At 38.5% G+C, this 18,606-nt stretch overlaps 1 protein-coding gene across 3 annotated transcripts in view; it reads right to left on the minus strand.

The window, feature by feature from the left end:
• The window catches only part of prkdc (protein kinase, DNA-activated, catalytic subunit), a 303,035-nt gene that overhangs the window by 133,425 nt on the left and 151,004 nt on the right, over window positions 1–18,606 (minus strand). For 2 of the 3 annotated variants that reach the window (XR_010019774.1, XM_063063255.1), the window contains exons 41-49: window positions 17,915–18,122; window positions 17,529–17,707; window positions 15,718–15,886; window positions 9,072–9,137; window positions 7,637–7,709; window positions 5,868–6,016; window positions 2,975–3,115; window positions 1,412–1,531; window positions 586–729 (exon numbers count right to left, since the gene is read on the minus strand). Coding sequence is in view for 2 of the 3 variants with exons in the window: in XM_063063255.1 (XP_062919325.1) it covers window positions 586–729; window positions 1,412–1,531; window positions 2,975–3,115; window positions 5,868–6,016; window positions 7,637–7,709; window positions 9,072–9,137; window positions 15,718–15,886; window positions 17,529–17,707; window positions 17,915–18,122 (1,249 nt within the window). In the remaining variant the exon portion in view is untranslated. The remainder of the gene's footprint in view (window positions 1–585; window positions 730–1,411; window positions 1,532–2,974; window positions 3,116–5,867; window positions 6,017–7,636; window positions 7,710–9,071; window positions 9,138–15,717; window positions 15,887–17,528; window positions 17,708–17,914; window positions 18,123–18,606) is intronic. The other variant, XM_063063262.1, reaches the window with a different exon arrangement.

Raw genomic sequence — 18,606 nt, forward strand, 5'->3', positions numbered from 1 at the left:
AACAATCAATTACATTTTTCTTTATTGGACCATATCTCTGCTACCATTAGATCAAACCGCAGTGAAAGAGACTCCTGACCTTTCTAACAACTGAAATCCTGGAATCTGGATCTGAGATACCTAGGGGGTCCACACAGAGAGTCGACAATGCCACAGATGGGTTACAGAAAATGACCAAACCCTTATCTACATGCTGGTCTTCACATCTCAAGTTCTGCATGGATTTAGAAGTCCCCAGTTTGCATTTAATTAAAAAAATTGAGATTAAGCCACCATTATACATTTAGTAATCACTTTTTAAATTCCCCCATTAATAAAGCAAGAAACAAAATTTACACAAATTGAATGGGCATTATTTTATCTCTGCCAAAATACATTAATTCATAGAAGTTATTTGTTGACAAATGGGAACTGAAATCAAATACAGTTCTACAGAAAAAATTATAGCTTTGTGCTGTAATTGGAAAAAAATACATTTCACACAATTACACATTACAATTAATGTATCATAATTGTTAATAACCAAACATGTTTCTTTACTGGCACTAAGCTTATGAAATGGATCTATGAAAGATGTTGCTGTACCTTTGGGGTAGCCACACTAGTCCAAGACAAAACAGTAACCACAATTTCTACCACCATATAGTGAATGCCATCACCTCCATTATTACCAGAAACCACTAACTGGAGCAAAGGCCCCAACCATTCCTGTGCATATGGCTGGAATATCTAAAAAGCAATCAGATTACATTGACATTAGTAAAAGAGAATTCAGAGAAAAAAAAACTTTCAGGAAAAGCTAGAATTGCTCAGAATAACAAGATAAATATTTTGTGCTCTCATTAAAAATCAAGCAGCAGAATGCTTTGCTAAATTATTCATACTTTTAGGCCCATAGTCCAGAATTGCAGAACAAAGGGCCTGTTTACGTTTTCAGAAACAATAGATTGGAATTTGACTTGAAATATTTCACCATATTAATGGGCTGAAAAAACTGGATTATATAGTAAAACTTAATTTATCTAGTACACGCAAGACATTTCTAGTGCCATACTGCATATTTTCCAGAATACTAGATGTTATTCTTAATTAAGACCATAAGACATAGGAGCAGAAATAGGCCATTTGGCCCATCAAGTCTGCTCCTCCATTCAATCATGGCTGATGCTTGATTAATGCTCTAATATATACTTAATTCACTTCTTTAAATGTTACAAAACAGAATAATAGCATTGTTTCAGGGGAAACACACTTCAAGGAATGGCAAGTCGAAACACCTATTTTTAGTGATTTCCCATACAGGCAAATACTTGGGAGATTTTGAAGTCTCAAAATGATTAAGAACATTTTACAGAGAAATACATTTTTAAACTAGATATCACAAGTAAGAAAGAACAAAGAAATTTAGGACCTCCTCGGTGTTAACGATGAGCTTTGCAATGAAGAGTCGGATATTTAAGGCAGTTGAAGGATTTCCTAATTTTCCATGTAGAAATTTCATCCATGGTGGAAGCTCACATGCATCCTTATTCTGAGCAGGAAAGATTGCAAGAAAATCAACTTAATGTTGAATCCAGGAATTTAAATTATCTGATTTTGCAAATCAACAGAATTTTAAGTTCTGAAAATAATGAAAATGCAGATGCTGGAAACCTTTAAAAAAATCAGCATTTTCCAAATTTTAAGTTGTACCATCTTTGCTTGTACCTAAGTCAGAAGACTGAGGATTGACTAAAATGATGCACAAAATCTAACCAGACATTCCAATGCATTACAGAGGTTGTGAAGATCTCTCGGCTGGGATACAATACTCAATGAAAATGATCAAAATCTGACGTCACCTTTACGCAATACCTCAACATTACCTCGAAAACCCTCTCGGATCCTATACCAGCCAAAACTGCTGCAGCATCAGAGTCTTCACTCAAATTGAATAGAGATATTCCACCAGGGAGATTAAGAAGAAAAACCTCGAGGTTGAAAACTGATTTTACTTTGTTCACAGTTAATCAGAGTATTTAATTTTTTAAACTTTTCATTATATTTTAAAATTATAAAACAATTACAAATGTCTCTGAATACCCAAGAAAATTACAAACTATCAGAAAGGTTCATGGTGTTTGACAGAGGCAAACCTTTGAGCCTATCCTTGCTTCCTGTTAATTGCTAATAAGTCATTCTGGGTACAGGGTCTCAGCCAAACATTGATGGCCTGGCAGCCATTAAAGACTCTCCATACTTCATCCCATGAACTCCCAGGGTGGAGAGCCAGCATATTCAGCCTTCCAATTCAAGTGAGGAGGCGCTGTAGCTAGCGAGTCTAACCCAGCTTGATTAGTTTCATAATCTCAGTTACCTGTAAAACCCTAGTGCTCACAATCATTCCCTTTTCCATCTCTCATCTTATCTCCTTACCTGTCCATCATCTCCCTCTGGTGCTCCTCCCCCTTTTCATTCTTTCATGGCCTTCTATTGTCTCCTATCATATTCCCCTTTCTCCAGCCCTGTATCTCTTTCATCAATCAACTTCCCAGCTCCTTACCTCACCCTTCCCCCCTCCCAGTTTCACCTATCCCCTTCTGTTTCTTCCTCCCCTCCCTGCACCTTCTTACTCTGACTCGTCTTTTTTTCTCCAGTCCTGATGAAGGGTCTTGGCCCGAAACATTGACTGTTTACTTTTTTCCATAGATGCTGCCTGGCCTGCTGAATTCTTCCAGCATTTTGTGTGTTGCTCGGATTTCCAGCATCTGCAGATTTTCTCGTTTGCCATACTTGTCAACTATGTCTATGCTCCAAAAGCAATTAATTAGCTGTGATTTGCTTGGAAATGTTGTGGATATGGATGCAAGTTTTGTTTTTTTTATTTGACATCCTTTCTGAAAACTGTTTGGGTACATATACAACAAATTAGCAATCTTTATGGTTTGCCACCTAACAAAGTAAATTGCTTACATTAAAACATTTATTTCCTGACCTCTTCAGATTTTGGTGTGATGTTCATTTTCTGCATGTGATTGATCAAAGCAGTCATGGTTGCCATACATTCGTGCTGGTTCATCTCATCCATCTCAAGCTCCACGATATTATTCTGCACAATACCTGGTTCCATCCAGTCCTGCAGGAATTCAGGTGTTAATCTACGGAATCTTATCTTATTTCAGATGTTACTACAGTATAAAATTCCAGTTGCAATTTATAACTGAAGGGTTTATACTTTGCTTTTTTTTCCTGACAACATCTAAAACAGATGCAGTACTTAAACTATTCAAACCTACAGTTAAATTTACTTCCTACATAGATCAAGCAGCTCATGTCAGCATTCATCAAGTCCTATTCCTCCCTTCACAACAAACACTGAGGGCTCATCTTTAATGGCAGGAAGTATAAGATAGTGCTCATTGGGAATTTATACAGTGCCTTGAAAGAGTACCAAAGCCTCTACAACTATTTTCACATTTTGCTTTGCATTTTCTAAATTTAAATTATATTGAAATAGGATTTTATTAAACTAATCTACAAAACATTGTGCATCATGGCAAATCAAAAGAAAAATTCCAAAATCTGTCAACAATTTACTAAAAATTAAAAACCAAAATTGTGAGGCTAAAAAAGTATTCATCCCCTTTGTAATTACTATGCTAACTTTCCTCAGGTGCAATCCTGCATATTATCTTACCAACTCACCCAATTTGTTGATGTAGAAAATTGGAGAATCACCTGAATAAATGCCCTCTCTCCCTGTAAGGTCCAACAGTATGGTAGATTTTCAACAGATCAAACCAAAATGAAGACAAAATAGCATTCGCAGCGAGTCAGGGAAATGATCATAGAGAAGCACAAGTCTTGGGAGGGGTACAAGGGCACCTCAAAGACACTGGACATACCTCAGAACTCAGAGTACAAGGCCATCTCAAAGGCACTGAACATACCCTGGAGCTCAGTGCAATCGATCGTGGAAAAAATATGAAACCAAAGCCACACTGCCTAGGTTAGGCCATCCCATCCCATCCCATCCCATCCCATCCCTCTAAACTTAGTCACCGGAGAAGAATGGTACTTGTAAGAGAGGCTACTGGGATGGCAACATTCACTCTGAGTGAGCTGCAGAAGTCAGTGGCTGCAACTGGAGATGAAGTTCATGACTGCACAATCTCAAAGGCTTTGTACAAAAACGGTATTTATGGAAAAGTGGCAAGAACGAAGACCTGGCTAAAAAAAAAAGCACATCTTTGCTTGTACAGACTTTGCAAAGCATCACTCAGAAGATACTGTATAGGTGTGGAAGAAGGTCTTGTGGTCAGAGGAGTCTAAGGCAGAACTTTTTGGCTTTAACACTAAGTGGTATGTGAGGCATAAATCTATGTGGTGTTTGCAAAGTCTTTATAGTTAAGGATATACTTCTTTTAAAAGCGGTACATGTGGTGTAAATCTAATACTGCGCATCTGCCAGGTATCAGCATCCTTACAGTAAAGTATGGTGCAGATAACATCATACTATGGAGATGCTTTCAAAAGGAGGGACCGGAAATCTAGTCAGGATTGATGGGAATATGAATGCTGCTAAATACAGAGATCCTGGATAAAAACTTGCTCGCCTCCGCTTTTCAGCAGGAGAACGACCCAAAGCACACTGCCAGAGCAACCATGGAATGGCTTCAGCTGAAGAAAACTGATGTCCTTGAGTGGCCCAACCTTAACCCAATTGAACATCTCTGATAAGACCTCAAGATTACTGCCTACTGCTGCTCCCCAACTAATCTGGCACAGCTTGAGCAATTTTGCAAGGAGAATGTTGCTCCATCATGTTGTACAAAGCTAACAAGAGACTTACCAAAAAGACTACCGGCTGGAATAGCTGCAAGGTGTGGTTCAGCTGCAACCTGAGCAAACGGGCATGAATACTTTTGAAATGCAGACCTTTCAGTTTTCGAATTTTTAGTCTTTCATGCTTTATCATTTTCCCTGTTTTTTTAGGCTCTACTGTGAAAACAGGAGCATGTGATTCACAAATACAATTTCTCACTTAAATCCCTGGTTGTAATATTCTTTTATATGAACAAAGGATTGAGGGCTAAATACTTCTGCAAGGCACTGTATATTCATAGTATCTACGTAATGTCTCCCAAATGATCATAATGAAGATGGAAGAAATTAGCACTTCATGACTGGCTTCCATTAATGAGTTTTAAGAATTTCTTGGGCACAGAACTATTACAAGCTTTCTGCCCTGAACTCTCTTATAATAAACATAATGACACTAGAGCTACCTTGTACCCGAGGTCATTAGAAACCATTTGTATATTGGCTTGTTGGATGGCTGCAGCTCAAATAGCTGCCCAAATGTTTTAAATTCAAGCAGCATGGGAATAGGGTGGGAAAACAGAGATTAGTATCAGTCATGCAATTCTGGCTTTTGAAATTATTTGTTTAGGAATCTAACCAGCATATGTGATTTTAAATAATATAATTAGCTAGATATATATGACCCGAATTACATGGGTTCCACACACACCAACAAAATGATACTTTACCTTCATGATGGAAGTACAGAATTATGGGGTGACTAACAGCAGAAATGTCAAATCTGAACTTAACGCAACTCTTATCTTATGAGTGGTACAGTTCAGGAACAACTTCAGTGTCAGGTAGAAGTCAGAATGGAAATCATTACACTATGAAGCTTACCATCAAAAACCACAAACCTGAAATACTTAAAAAGAATTAGAAGATGGAATAAATACTGTATTTAACAACTAAGTTATATCCTAGATGAAAGCAAATTAACTCATCCTATTTGATGCAGTAACTTAAAAATTGTTATTTTTTAATTATTATTTCTGATAATTTACTCCATTAGTGATGAGTACCTTCTTCCTGGAACGTCCCACTGACAGTGTGGGATCTTGAGAGTTATACGAGAAGCTCTGAACGCCAGTAGAGAAGTCAAACTGACTCATTTCTTCACTGAGACTACTGTCAACCATGTATGACTGGGAAGACAAATAATGGGGTCCTGCTGAATAAAGAGAAGGGTCATCAACAACAGGCTGAAGTTAGACACGTCTTCTGAACTTCCAAATGGATTCACCATGCATGCAATGCTTGTGCACACAAAGACTGATGCGCAAGTGGAACCACCTTCAATATTCAGTTATACTACTTGTGCAAAATTTTTACCATGTACTCTAAGCCCAAGAAAAGTTGAGACCTCAAACTTTCAGGGAGATTGAGGGTAAGCTAAAGCAGCTTTGCTCTGGGCATTGGTCCTCCTAAAGATAAGACTTCTCCTTTAACATTTCATTGTTAGAAATCCTCATCATCTATCCATCCGGCTACTGTCCTCTTTGCCTTTCAGACTTTTCTCTGGTCCCTTCCTCTCAAAAATTTTGTCTCCACTCTCTGCATTGATGGGAGATCATAGAGAATAGCCTAGTTGTGCATTTACAGTCACATTTACACATTTATTTTATTTAGAGATACAGCACAGTAACAGGCCATTATGGGTCAACTCTATGAAGAGGCAACTAAAATTTATAATAACAATAGAGTGATTGATATCATTTACTTGCACTTTCAGAAGGCTTTTGACAAGGTATCCCATAAGATGTACCCCATCAAATTACAGAAAGTAGAGATTCAGAATAAGATGTGCGAATGGATGCAGAATTGGCTCAAAAAAAAACAGAAAACGAGTTATGGCGAGAGGATCATTTTCACACCTAGAAGATGTTAAAAATGCAGTTCTGCAGGGATCGGTTTTTCTGTCTTTAATTTACATTAATGATTTGGATAAGCACATAACCGATAAACTAGTAAAGTTTGCCGATGACACAAAATAAGGGGGATGGGCTGAATACATTCAGGCAGCAGAATCAATACAGTTAGATCTAAACGAAATCCAGATATGGGCAGATAAATGACAGATGAAATTTAAATGTAAAATAATACATGTAGGAAGTAGAGTTAGGAAGTGCACTGCATGAGAAGGATTTGTGCGTCCTGGTAGAGTCACTACTATCAACATCTAGACAATGCACAGAAGTGATGAGGAAGGCGAATAGAATATTGGGCCAGATAATGCGCTCAATGGAGTTCAAGTCTAGAGGCATTCTCCGTAAGTTGTATAATGTCCCTTGAACGCTGTGTACAATTTTGGTCTCCATATTTTGTGAGGATGTGAAGGCACTGGAGAGAGTCCAGCAAAGGGTGACTGGACTCATTCCAGGTCTGCAGGGCATGAACTATGAAGAAAGATTGAATTAAGTAGATGTAGAATGCGAGGAGACATGACAGAATTGTTCATAATCATTAAGGATACAAGTTAAGTGGATGCCGGCTGCTACTTCAAAGTTATGATACAGACCATTTTATAGGGACACAACCCATAACATGAAGTTTGCCTGTATTATTTATGATGTTATTAGGGATATTGAGAAGTTATTATTACAAATTATTATGACAATACTAGAAACAGGTTCTTTACTCATATTGCTTTTGATATTTTCTGATAATCCCACAACAGAAAAGGATTAAAATCACAAGAGAATAAATATTACCATTTATTGGAAAGATTTATTTAAATATGCCATTCTAATTTACCGCAAAATCTAAATTTTATATGAAACTTCACACAAACCTGAATCACCCTCTGCTGCATCTCGAGCTTCTTTTCGAATAGCAAAATACCTTTTTTTCTTCTCAACTGGGACCTAAAACAGAACATTTAAAATTTGTAAAATACTTCCATATCAAGGCCAAATACCTTGCAAACAACAGGAATTCTGCAGATGCTGGAAATTCAAGCAACATACATCAAAGTTGCTGGTGAACGCAGCAGGCCAAGCAGCATCTATAGGAAGAGGCGCAGTCGACGTTTCAGGCCGAGACCCTTCGTCAGGACTAACTGAAGGAAGAGTGAGTAAGGGATTTGAAAGCTGGAGGGGGAGGGGGAGATGCAAAATGATAGGAGAAGACAGGAGGGGGAGGGATAGAGCCGAGAGCTGGACAGGTGATAGGCAAAAGGGGATACGAGAGGATCATGGGACAGGAGGCCTAGGGAGAAAGACTGGGGGGGGGGGGTGACCCAGAGGATGGGCAAGAGGTATATTCAGAGGGACAGAGGGAGAAAAAGGAGAGTGAGATAAAGAATGTATGCATAAAAAGGAGTAACAGCTGGGGTACGAGGGGGAGGTGGGGCCTAGCGGAAGTTAGAGAAGTCAATGTTCATGCCATCAGGTTGGAGGCTACCCAGACGGAATATAAGGTGTTGTTCCTCCAACCTGAGTGTGGCTTCATCTTTACAGTAGAGGAGGCCGTGGATAGACATGTCAGAATGGGAATGGGATGTGGAATTAAAATGTGTGGCCACTGGGAGATCCTGCTTTCTCTGGCGGACAGAGCGTAGATGTTCAGCAAAGCGGTCTCCCAGTCTGCGTCGGGTCTCACCAATATATAAAAGGCCACATCGGGAGTACTGGACGCAGTATATCACCCCAGTCGACTCACAGGTGAAGTGATGCCTCACCTGGAAGGACTGTTTGGGGCCCTGAATGGTGGTAAGGGAGGAAGTGTAGGGGCATGTGTAGCACTTGTTCCGCTTACACGGATAAGTGCCAGGAGGGAGATCAGTGGGGAGGGATGGGGGGGACGAATGGACAAGGGAGTTGTGTAGGGAGCAATCCCTGCGGAATGCAGAGCGGGGGGAGGGAAAGATGTGCTTAGTGGTGGGATCCCGTTGGAGGTGGCGGCACTACACATTGCACTTTACCTTTTGTATATTCATAACGACCACCTTTCTAGTATATTTAAAGTAGGAAAAACAAATTAGTTTTCAAAGACTCTTCATTCCAGATAATAATACAAGATTACTGAACTTGCTGAACTTGAATATCTTGATTTTTTAATGTGCATTTTTAAACGTTGTTTGCTTTATTTTATACTCTTTTTGATTGTTAGTCCTTCATTTTCCTTCCACACTAAGCAACGAGCCAAATTTGCCTGGTGATGATGTTGACACAAATGCACCATTTGTCAAAAACCACCGAACCTGACACATAATTGATGAGACTTACTTCAATTTCCACTGGAAAATTGTAGGTACGTTGAATATCTATCAAATTTTCAAAGATAAAAATATTCTGCAAAAGAAAAATGAAGAAATGATCATTGAATTCTAGAATGACATAGCAAGGAAACAGGTCCTTTGCCCTAACATATTCATGTCAATCAAGACACCATATTATACATTATTTTATACTCTCTATGTAAGGTCACCCGTCAAGTTTCCTACATTCCAAGGAATAATGCTCTAACTGCCTAATCACTCCCTATGACTAAGATTCTTGAGTTCTGCCAACAATTCTTATAAATTTCCTTTGCACACTTTTCAGCCTAATTATATCTTTCCTATAAAAAAGGAACTCAAAAATCATACTTAGTACTTCTGATGATAGGAAAAGCCATTCCTAATTAACCAGGATTGATCGAGAAGACATCGGAATAGTTAAGATTTTGCCATTCAAGACTGTCATGCCCATTTGGAGTGGAGAATGGGTGAAATACACTCTGCCCACCACACATCTGGTGAAAATCATTAAGAGTTGTGAAAACTAGGCCAGGGACTTTGCATGCTATGAAAAACTATGAATGAATCTGTTTACCTGCTGCATTTATGAATCACTCAAAGCTTTTAAAAGTTAAAAAATTGACAATGATTTGAAATTTGAAAAAAATACTGCTTACCTTTATAAATAACTAAATTAAATATAGTTAATTGAAGTGTAGATGATCTTATACTTAAGCAGTCATTCCTCTTACTCACATAAAACGACTCACTGTTCTTGCTGCAAATCTAACCTGGTTCAGTGATGGGGAATTTTGCACTGTCATTTGATTCTGCAAGGAGTCCAATGCCAACGCACAGTCCAGTTCTGACATGGGTCACTGACTTGAAATGCTGACTCTGTTTCTCTTTCCACAGATGCAGCCTGAACTGCTGAGTATTTCCAGCATTTGTTTTTATTTTAGATTTCCACCATCTGCAGTATTTTGGGTTTCTTTTGGAAATTGTTGGCAAAACATGACCAACAGGCTGGGGACGTCAGCTTTCATACGATAGTCCAAAGGCCACTGCGTGAGTAGTGCTAGTAGCTTGGGGCACAATGCTGGAATTCTCCAGTAATTTCAAGATCAGCAGGTCTTATGTTTCCCTCCCAAAATACTTAAATTTAAATAAATTCATAAAAGCACTCGAATGTTAACAATAGACACAGCTAGCATTCCATGCTATTTTTGAGGAGATAAAAATGTTCAGGAGGCCATAAAATACATACGTTAATATCCTTGGGCACCAAAAAAGTCAATTAACTTATCCGCTATTTAAAGGAAATAAAAAAGTGCTTTTGCAAACTGTAATCTCAAATTTTGGAGTGCTCATGGCAGACATCGCACCTCTCCCGGAAGTTCCGGGAGTCTCCCGCATATAGATAGTGGCTCCCTGACGCCCGGAAGTTATAAACAATATCCCGGAAATATTTTTTTTGAGAGGGAGAGGGCTAGGGAGACCGAGCATCCTGATCGGTCTCTCTTCGTGCTAAGAGTGGTTCCCAAGCACTGGGCCGGCAGAAAACGATATGATTTGGCGATATGAAACGATATGAGTCAGCTGCACCTTTCCTCATTCCCTGTCACGTACTGTTGAATTTTAACGCACGCGAGGTCATCAGTGACCCAAGACGTGCAAAGGAATGGGTCCGTGACCCATTTATGAATGTCCCCGGTGAATCATCCATGTCAGCACGGGAAGATGATCAACTCCTCGGGCTTGCAAATGGTGGTGGGCATAATGACAGTGTTTGACATAACATCTCTGCCGGCATTCTGTATCAAAGTCAAGGCTGAATATCCTGAGATAGCCACGAAAGCACTGAAAACGTTGTTTCCATTTTCAGCATATCTCTGTGAAGCGGAGTTTTCTGCAATGAATGCAACGAAAACTAAATTGCGGAATAGACTGGACATAAGGAACCCCCTTCGAGTATCGCTGTCTCCCCTCACCCCTCGATAGGACCGTGTTGTTGCAGGAAAACAAGCCCAGGGCTCCCACTGATTCAGCGATATTGGTATGTTGCAATGACTTTATATGTTTATACGGGGAAAATATGCGCTGTGTGTTTAATATCCAAATGTTACTTAAAATGTTATGATGCTATTGACTTATCACTTACATTCCGGTCGTGATTAACCCTCCCCCCCCACCCAGTCGGCTGGTCCACAAGAATATTGTCAATATTATTAAACCGATCTGCGGTGCAAAAAATGTTGGGGACCCCTGCTAAGTAGACCTATCAGTTTTCTCTGTGGGCGGGCTTTACAGTTGACCTCAAAAATAATGACAGTGTTGCTCGCTTCACCGTTTGCAACAGTGACTTTTCTATTGCCCATGGTGGGTTAAAATGTAAAAGACAAGTTGAGGTGAGTTTAACAGGTGTCATTCATTCATTAGCATAGCTAACATTATTTAAACTAGCTGGCTGCTAAGGAGCTACACTATTCATGTCCGACTTGATGAGGCCAAACTCCCTGTAGACTTGCTTAAAGTTGTAATAGAATAAACATGATAATATAATATAAATACATATTTTAATGTCACATTTTCTGCATATACCCAACTTGGTTTACAGATTAGACAAAATCACTAAACAAAGTATTGCCTACACCCTTGGAGGTCGACCGTGGGGGGTGGGGGTGGGGATATGGGGTTGCGGGGGGCGGGGGTGCTACCTCCCTGAAATGGTGGTGCTACCTCCCTGAAACGAGTTTTTGCAGAGTGGGATGTGTGTCATAGAAAATGTTTAAAAATAGAAGTTTTAATAGATACATTTGTTTGTATGCATATAAAATAATTTATTTTCTGCACTGTGAACAGAGGAATAAAGACAAGTATAACCTTCGGGTGAAGCCAGGTCGGACAGCTGCAGATAAATCAAGAGAATGCTAACATAATTCAGAATTCATTCTAAAGTCATATTTACAATATTTTTTGTAAGCAGATGGATGCAGTCTTAATAGCGGCCATAAAAAAGCACATGCCACTGTCAATCTGTATTATCAGCTCATAGTTTCATTTTTTTCCCCCAATAAGGCTATAGATAGATAGAGAGAAACCTTATTGATCCCAAAGGAAATTACAATGTCACAGTAGCATTACAAGTGCACAGATTTACCAATATTAGAAGAGAAGGAAGAATTAAAAAAAGTTACCTTAAAAACAAGATGTACAAAATTTAGAAATCAAAGATTACAAGATTTCCAAGTTCACACTGATAAGCTGGTAGTGCAAGAATTACCATAATATTATACAGTAATGGGTGCACATTCACAACGTCCAGATAAGAAGTGATGGTAGTATTGCACAGGGTGTCCGCGATAGCGGGGTGTGATAAACAGAGCTAAATAGAACTTAAACAGAGCTCTGGTAAAGAGAGGTTAGTAAGAGCCTAACGGGGGGTGGGGGGGGGGGGTCATCACTTACCCAGCTATAGGTTAATTCATTATAAAGCCAAATGGCCAAAGGTAAGAATGACCTCATGTAGCACTCTTTGGAGCAGCACAGTTGTCATAGTCTAAAGTGCTCCTCTGTTCAGCCAAGGTGGCACGCAGGTTTATCATGTGCATTGGAACTATTGATACACAGTGTCAGAACAACTCAAAATTATATTTAACATATTTTGCTGCATAATTGCATATGGAAATTTACTTCATAAAACAAATTTTTCTGAGAAAACTAAATGAAAGATATTAGAGTGTTTCTTAAATTATCTTTTTCTGTTATTATGTTTTACTATTTTTACCTACAGCAAGAAGGTTTACACGATCCTCTACTGAAGCTAAATGTTAGGGTCTAAATCTGAACTCTCAAAAACGGAGAGTTTGAGGCCACTTCAGACAAGGAAAAGCAAAAAAAAAGTCTGGAACAGGAAACCATCCATTTCCAATTTAACTGCCGGTTGGAATGTTGACAATTGGAGCCTGCAATCTTTCGTGTAAAGAGTTATTATATGTCTAATTTCAAGCAGATTTCTTAGCAAGTAGTGCAGAAAAAATATTTACACAGAACTAAAAGCTGGGTTAGAATGTACAGGGTTGGACCATTGAATCCTTCCAAATCAGCTGAGGGATTTTCTACATTAATTTGGAATTAACTGCAGGATTCAGTAATGTAGAAAGTGAAAGTCTGCCCGTTATACAATTCCGTTTAATTCACATATGTTTTGCTTTATGCTTGTGTATTGAAATTTACTTCATAACTATCATTATTCTGAGAAAACTAAATAAAAGATACGTACAATGTTTTGTAAATTATCTTTTTAGTTATTATGTTATTGTGGATTAACCCACTGCTCTACTATCATGACTACGCGGCTAAGCACATCTCAAACGCCATCTATAAATTTGCCAATGACAACTATTGTTGGTAGAACCTCAAATCATGATGAGGAAGTGAACAGGAGTGAAATAGATTGCAAACAACACACGTAAAAGTTGCTGGTGAACGCAGCAGGCCAGGCAGCATCTCTAGGAAGAGGTACAGACGACGTTTGGTTGAGTGTGTCATAGCAACAACCCTGTACTCAATGTTAGAAAGACCAAGGAACTGATTGTGGACTTCAGGAAGGGGAAGTTGAGGGAGCACGCACCAGTCCTCAACGTGGGAACAACAGTGGAAAGGGTGAGCACTTTCAAGTTCCTGGGTGTCAACGTCTCAGAAGATCTATCCTGGGCCCAACATATTGATGCAATTACAAAGATGGCCCAACAGCGGGTATATTTCATTAGGAGTGTCACCAAAGACTCTTGCAAATTTTTACAGATGTACTGTGGAGAACATTCTAACGAGTTGCATCACTGTCTGCTACAGAGGGACTACCACACAGGATCAGAAAAGTCCATAGGGGGTTGCAAACTCAGCCAGGTCCATCATGGGCACTAGCCACCCAGCATCGAGGACATCTTCAAAAGGTGATGCTTCAAGAAGGTATTACGGAGCCCCCCACACCACTCCTCCCCCCCATCACTCAGGATATGCTCTCTTCCTATTATGACCATCAGGGAGGATGTACAGGAGCCACACACTCAATGACTTAGGAACAGCTTCTTCCCATCCACTAACAGATTTCTGAATGGACAACAAACGAACCCATGAACACTACCTCAGTAGTTTTGCTCTCTTTTTGCACTATGTTTATTTAAATTTATTTTTATATATACATTTCTCTAATTGTAATTTATAGTATTCTGATGTATTGCAATGTACGGCAAAACAACAGATTTCATGTCAGTGATATTAAACCTGATTCTGATTCTTAGAATCACTGGACACTAATATGAGCCATCACCTCTGAGATCACCACAAGAATATTCAAATCATAGCCAGAACAAGTATGTATATAATTTACAAATTAAGTATGCATGTTTGTTTTGGGAACTCCCAACCCAAGCCAAATTAAAAACCTGTAAATGCCTCTGAATTTTGCTGTACAAAGTACACACTAGATTGCGGAAATTAATTAAGTGTGAGGAATTATATTTTGGGGTGCTAAATATTAACAGGACATATACAGTAAATGGCAAGGACCTATGGTGTATTCATGTTCAGAGAAACCTTGGAGCGCAAACTCATTGCTTTCTTAAAATGGTGACACACGTGGATAAGATAGTGACGAAGTACTTGGCATGTTTGCCTTCATAAGACAATTCACTGAATGCAAGAATGGGGATGCCTCCGTATAAATTTTAGTTTGGCCACACTGGAGTATTGTGTACAAATCTAGTCACAAGATTACAGGAAGGATGTAATTGTGTTAAAAAGTGCAAAAGAAATTTACCAGGGCATTGCCTGGAATGCTGGGGTTTAGTGACAAGCAGCGTTTGGATAAACTGTGTTGATTACTACTGGAATGCAGGTGCTTGAGGGGACCACTTGACTGAGATTTAAGAATTTGAGGATCACAATCAAAGTCCTTTTAGCAGGGGAGGGAACTATAAAGCTTGACAATATAATGTGGATGATGATGACAAAATTTAAAGGAGATCTGAGGAGGAAGTTTTTCAACACAGAGAATACTGGTTATATGGAAGAGTTCTTGGAGGTGGTAAAGGCAGGAACAATTACAATGCTTAGAAGGCATTTGGACAGATACTTTGAGAGGAAAGGAGATGTGGAGTGCAGGCCGAATGCAGGCAAATAGGATGGGCAAAGTTGGCCGATACCTGGGCTATACAGTTTGGTGACTCTTGTTTATAAAGTTTGTAATCATCTGCAGCGTACCACCTGAAGGAACTACAAAAGCAGATTTAGTAATATGTTTTGAAAGGTAAATAAATAACTGAAGAGTACAATGTTATGATTCTAGAACCTAATACTAATGCTCTATCATTCAAATCGCCATCTGAGAACTAACAAAAAACACCATCTTTACCTTGGTGAGGGTGATTATACCAAGCATTACTAATGCAAATAAAAGTCATTTTCAGGTAAGGAATCTTGTTACATACACCTGTTAGGGTGCATTCTCCAGTTACCTTATAAGGTAACCGTAGCCTTCAGCCAGGAGCATTATTAACACAGCAGCTACTAGTACCAGCATCAGAAATGAAATGTAATACAAAAGCATGTTGAGTACATGAAGAACTATAGATTTATGGTCATCATCCTACCTTCTCCGGTTTTTCACTGAAAAGGAATCCTTGATAAAATTTAGCCTCCGTAAAAATGCAACAAAGGATTGAAATAATGCAGTTATATGCTGCACAATGGTACTGACGCCTCTTCTCCAACAGCTGAGTTTCGCCAGCCATGTTTTCTGTAACTGCATCATGACAGGACCTTCGTAGACAGAAACAAATACAGTCCTGTCAGTTGTACATGAAGAGCATGTGTTTCCTACAAAATAGTAATTAATGCAAACCAGGGCTGTTCTCTATTCTAATGCTTAAATGTCATGATATGATGACCACTTTCATATAAATATGACAGTCTTTTTTTTCATTTCAAATCATTTTACTATTATTATTATCCAAAATTAACAAGAGTATATCGAAAACAACAGGAATTCTGCAGATGCTGGAAATTCAAGCAACATACATCAAAGTTGCTGGTGAACGCAGCAGGCCAAGCAGCATCTATAGGAAGAGGCGCAGTCGACGTTTCAGGCCGAGACCCTTCGTCAGGACTAACTGAAGGAAGAGTGAGTAAGGGATTTGAAAGCTGGAGGGGGAGGGGGAGATGCAAAAGAGTATATCGAAGTAGGCAACACTTACAATGTCTCAAGAAAAAAAAACATTGTTTTAAAGATTGAAAAAATTTTGGTGACCCAAAAAAAGAGAAAAAACCCCTACTAAGCAAGGAAAAGTGAGAAAAAAACCCCCATTAGGTGTTCAACCTCAGAGCCATGCGTCATATAAAAGGCTTCTAAAGATAAACATCAAACCGCCAGCAAGAAAAAAATATACCAAAAATTTACAATTAGATCGTGGAGGAAATCTATCAATTAACTCAAATGATAGTAACAAGTAAATGAACCCCATTTTTTCTCAAAATCAAACATAGGTTCAAAAGGTCGACTTCTAATTTTCTCCAAACTAAGACACAGCATCACTTGAGAGAACCATTGTGACAAAATGGGAGCCGATGTATCCTTCCATTTCAACAAAATGGCCCTCCAAGATATCAATGTAACAAATGCAATAACATGTTGGTCAGACACAGAGATATCACGGATATTTTGAGGAATTATTCCAAAAAGCACAGTTAATTTGTTAGGTTGTAAATTAATTTTAAGTGCTTTAGAAATTGTAGAAAAAATTGACTTCCAGAACTGTTCCAGTATAGAACAGGACCAAAATATGTGTGTCAGTGTAGCTGTCTCAGTTTTACATCTATCGTAATTACTATCAACATTAGGAAATATTTTAGACATTCTCTCCTTCATCAAATAGTAACGATGTACAATTTTAAATTGAATCGGTGAATGACTAGCACAGATTGAAGAAGAGTTAACTAACTTCAGAATCCGCGTCCAATCCTCCGTCATAAAAGTCAAATTGAGTTCCTTTTCCCAATCTTGTTTAATCTTAAATAAAGGATGCTTATCCCATTGTAATAGTAAATTACAAATTCTTCCAATGGAACCCTTCATCAAAGGGTTATGACAGTCTTTAATAATTGAAATACATCAATGATTCCTAAGTAGTGTTTATTTTTCCAAAATGGAAATACAACTGCTGTTGCACTGACAAATTTTGGTGGCATTCACAATTGACAATATCTCATTGCCACAATTGTATAAATGGTCAGACACAAGGAATTAGGCATCATTAGCTTAATACAACATCATGGATCAAGGGGCTTGATTTATGTTCTATTGAGCTTTTGTGAAGTATCTCCAAAAACTAAAACAAAAATAACATGAATATGCCTGGAGGTCTTTCAAATGCTTGGTAGCTATTTTAGGGATGACAAAACTTACTTCAGTAGAAGTTTTGAAAGCTTGTTGCCTTCTATAGTGCCCGAGGAATGGAAAGCTTGGATTATTTTTGACTGATCTGAATAGACATCGTTCTTTGACAAGCGTGCATACATGACTTCAAACATCTTGTAACAACCTATTTTCTTTGTCAATTGGTTGTCAAAGGAGGACTCATTTATCTGCAAGAAATAAAATTTATTTTTAAAAATTCTGAAGTTTTTTGGTGAACAAAATAGCAATGGCGTCAATATTTTGTCTTCTAACTTGAATTTTATGAGAAAATATTTCATATTTGACAATACAACAAACAGAAACACAGTAAAAATATAAGCAATGCTTTACAAATTCACATTACAATAAAAACTGTGATAAAATTTTGCCCTCACCTTTATGAATCTAGATTGTATAATTCCCATGGCATCCTTCACAATTTTGCAGAAAAACTCCCTTAAAGCATCTGGGCTGCAGTGAGAAATGAGGGTAAGCAGAGAGCGGTCCAGAACAAAAAGCCTTGTTGTATTACGAAGCATTTCTTCATTTCCAAACATCTCATAGGCAGCTTCTAGCAGGGCCACTTGCTTTGCACAGGAACCCCTGAAGCAAATAGTGAAAGATCTATCTTTCAGTGCAAACCAAAACTCTCCAATTATTTTACTAAACAAAATATATCCATATTATTCAGTAGAATGCCAACTTCAAACTATTAAACATCAATATTTTCAATAATCTATCCAGAGTAAACTCAGAATCTACTTACTGCAGTCTCCGTGTTTTTGGAGGCTAGGCACAAGATGGACATAAAGTCACATTTAAATCTACTACGATTGGCATTCATAAAAGCGTTTTTAGAAGGATCTCTGGTTGGAGAACTGCAATTAACTGGCCAGATTGACCAGGCTTCTTACACCTCCCGACCCAAACTATGAATTCCCTTAAGAAAAATATCTCCTCTGATCACACCTGCTTTTTTTTTTGACAAGCCAAACGCATAGATGGTCTCGACAGTGAATAAATGAAAAGTACAATGGAGAATATTCTATGCTGATGAAATGTCATTGACCTGAACAGAGAATTTCAT

This window comes from Mobula hypostoma, chromosome 1 (genome assembly GCF_963921235.1).
Source record: "Mobula hypostoma chromosome 1, sMobHyp1.1, whole genome shotgun sequence".
NCBI classification, from domain to species: Eukaryota; Metazoa; Chordata; class Chondrichthyes; order Myliobatiformes; family Myliobatidae; genus Mobula; species Mobula hypostoma.